General features: G+C 30.0%; 1 protein-coding gene across 1 annotated transcript in view; it reads left to right on the forward strand.

The window, feature by feature from the left end:
• NAEGRDRAFT_76906 (uncharacterized protein) overlaps nt 1-377 on the forward strand; it is a gene marked incomplete at both ends in the record, with an annotated part of 34,581 nt that extends 34,204 nt beyond the window's left edge. The window contains one exon of the mRNA XM_002668138.1: nt 322-377. Coding sequence (XP_002668184.1) covers nt 322-377 — 56 coding nt within the window. The remainder of the gene's footprint in view (nt 1-321) is intronic.
• Between the last annotated feature and the right edge of the window lie 276 nt (nt 378-653).

Here is a 653-nt window from a genome sequence, read left to right on the forward strand (position 1 = left end):
TTAATAAATCTTGTAATTCGATCATTCTAGTTTCAGAATAAGATGGTTGAAATGTTTCTAATATTGGAGCATTTTCAGTTATTTCCTCCAAGCATATTTTTAAATTTGATTTCAAGAGCAGATTTCTTGCTCTTTTGATAACATGAGAATAATCAAAAATATGGTATGAAGATAAATCTGTTTTCAATTTTTCTGCAACTTGAATATTTCCATTGGCTCCATCTGAACTAGTGCACACCAATGTGAAAGATTCATTCTTGTTTTGAATGAGATTGACTACTTCTTTGATTTTTCTGACAATAAAATCTACGTGCTTACTAGAATCGTATCCAAAAGCTCCAAGAGGAAAACTACAATTCCCATCTAGAGATGTGTAAAAAAACTGACAAAGTTTTGAGGCAACATCTGATTGGCTGATGGTTTCATGTTTTTCCATTACTTCATCACTAGTTAAGATGTTATCATTAATAAAACCTACAACTCGTTTTTGAAATGAATCAAATACAAGTCCAGAACGAATTTCCATTTCATCCCATGAAATAATAAATTCTTTACAAATATTTTGTGTGATCATTCCATCAATAAGAGAAGATAATGAGTTATTCCATGATGTATTCATTGATGGTAAATATTCTTGCAATGTAGAAATGGAA

The sequence above is a fragment of the Naegleria gruberi genome, assembly GCF_000004985.1.
Source record: "Naegleria gruberi genomic scaffold NAEGRscaffold_620, whole genome shotgun sequence".
NCBI classification, from domain to species: Eukaryota; Heterolobosea; class Eutetramitea; order Acrasida; family Naegleriidae; genus Naegleria; species Naegleria gruberi.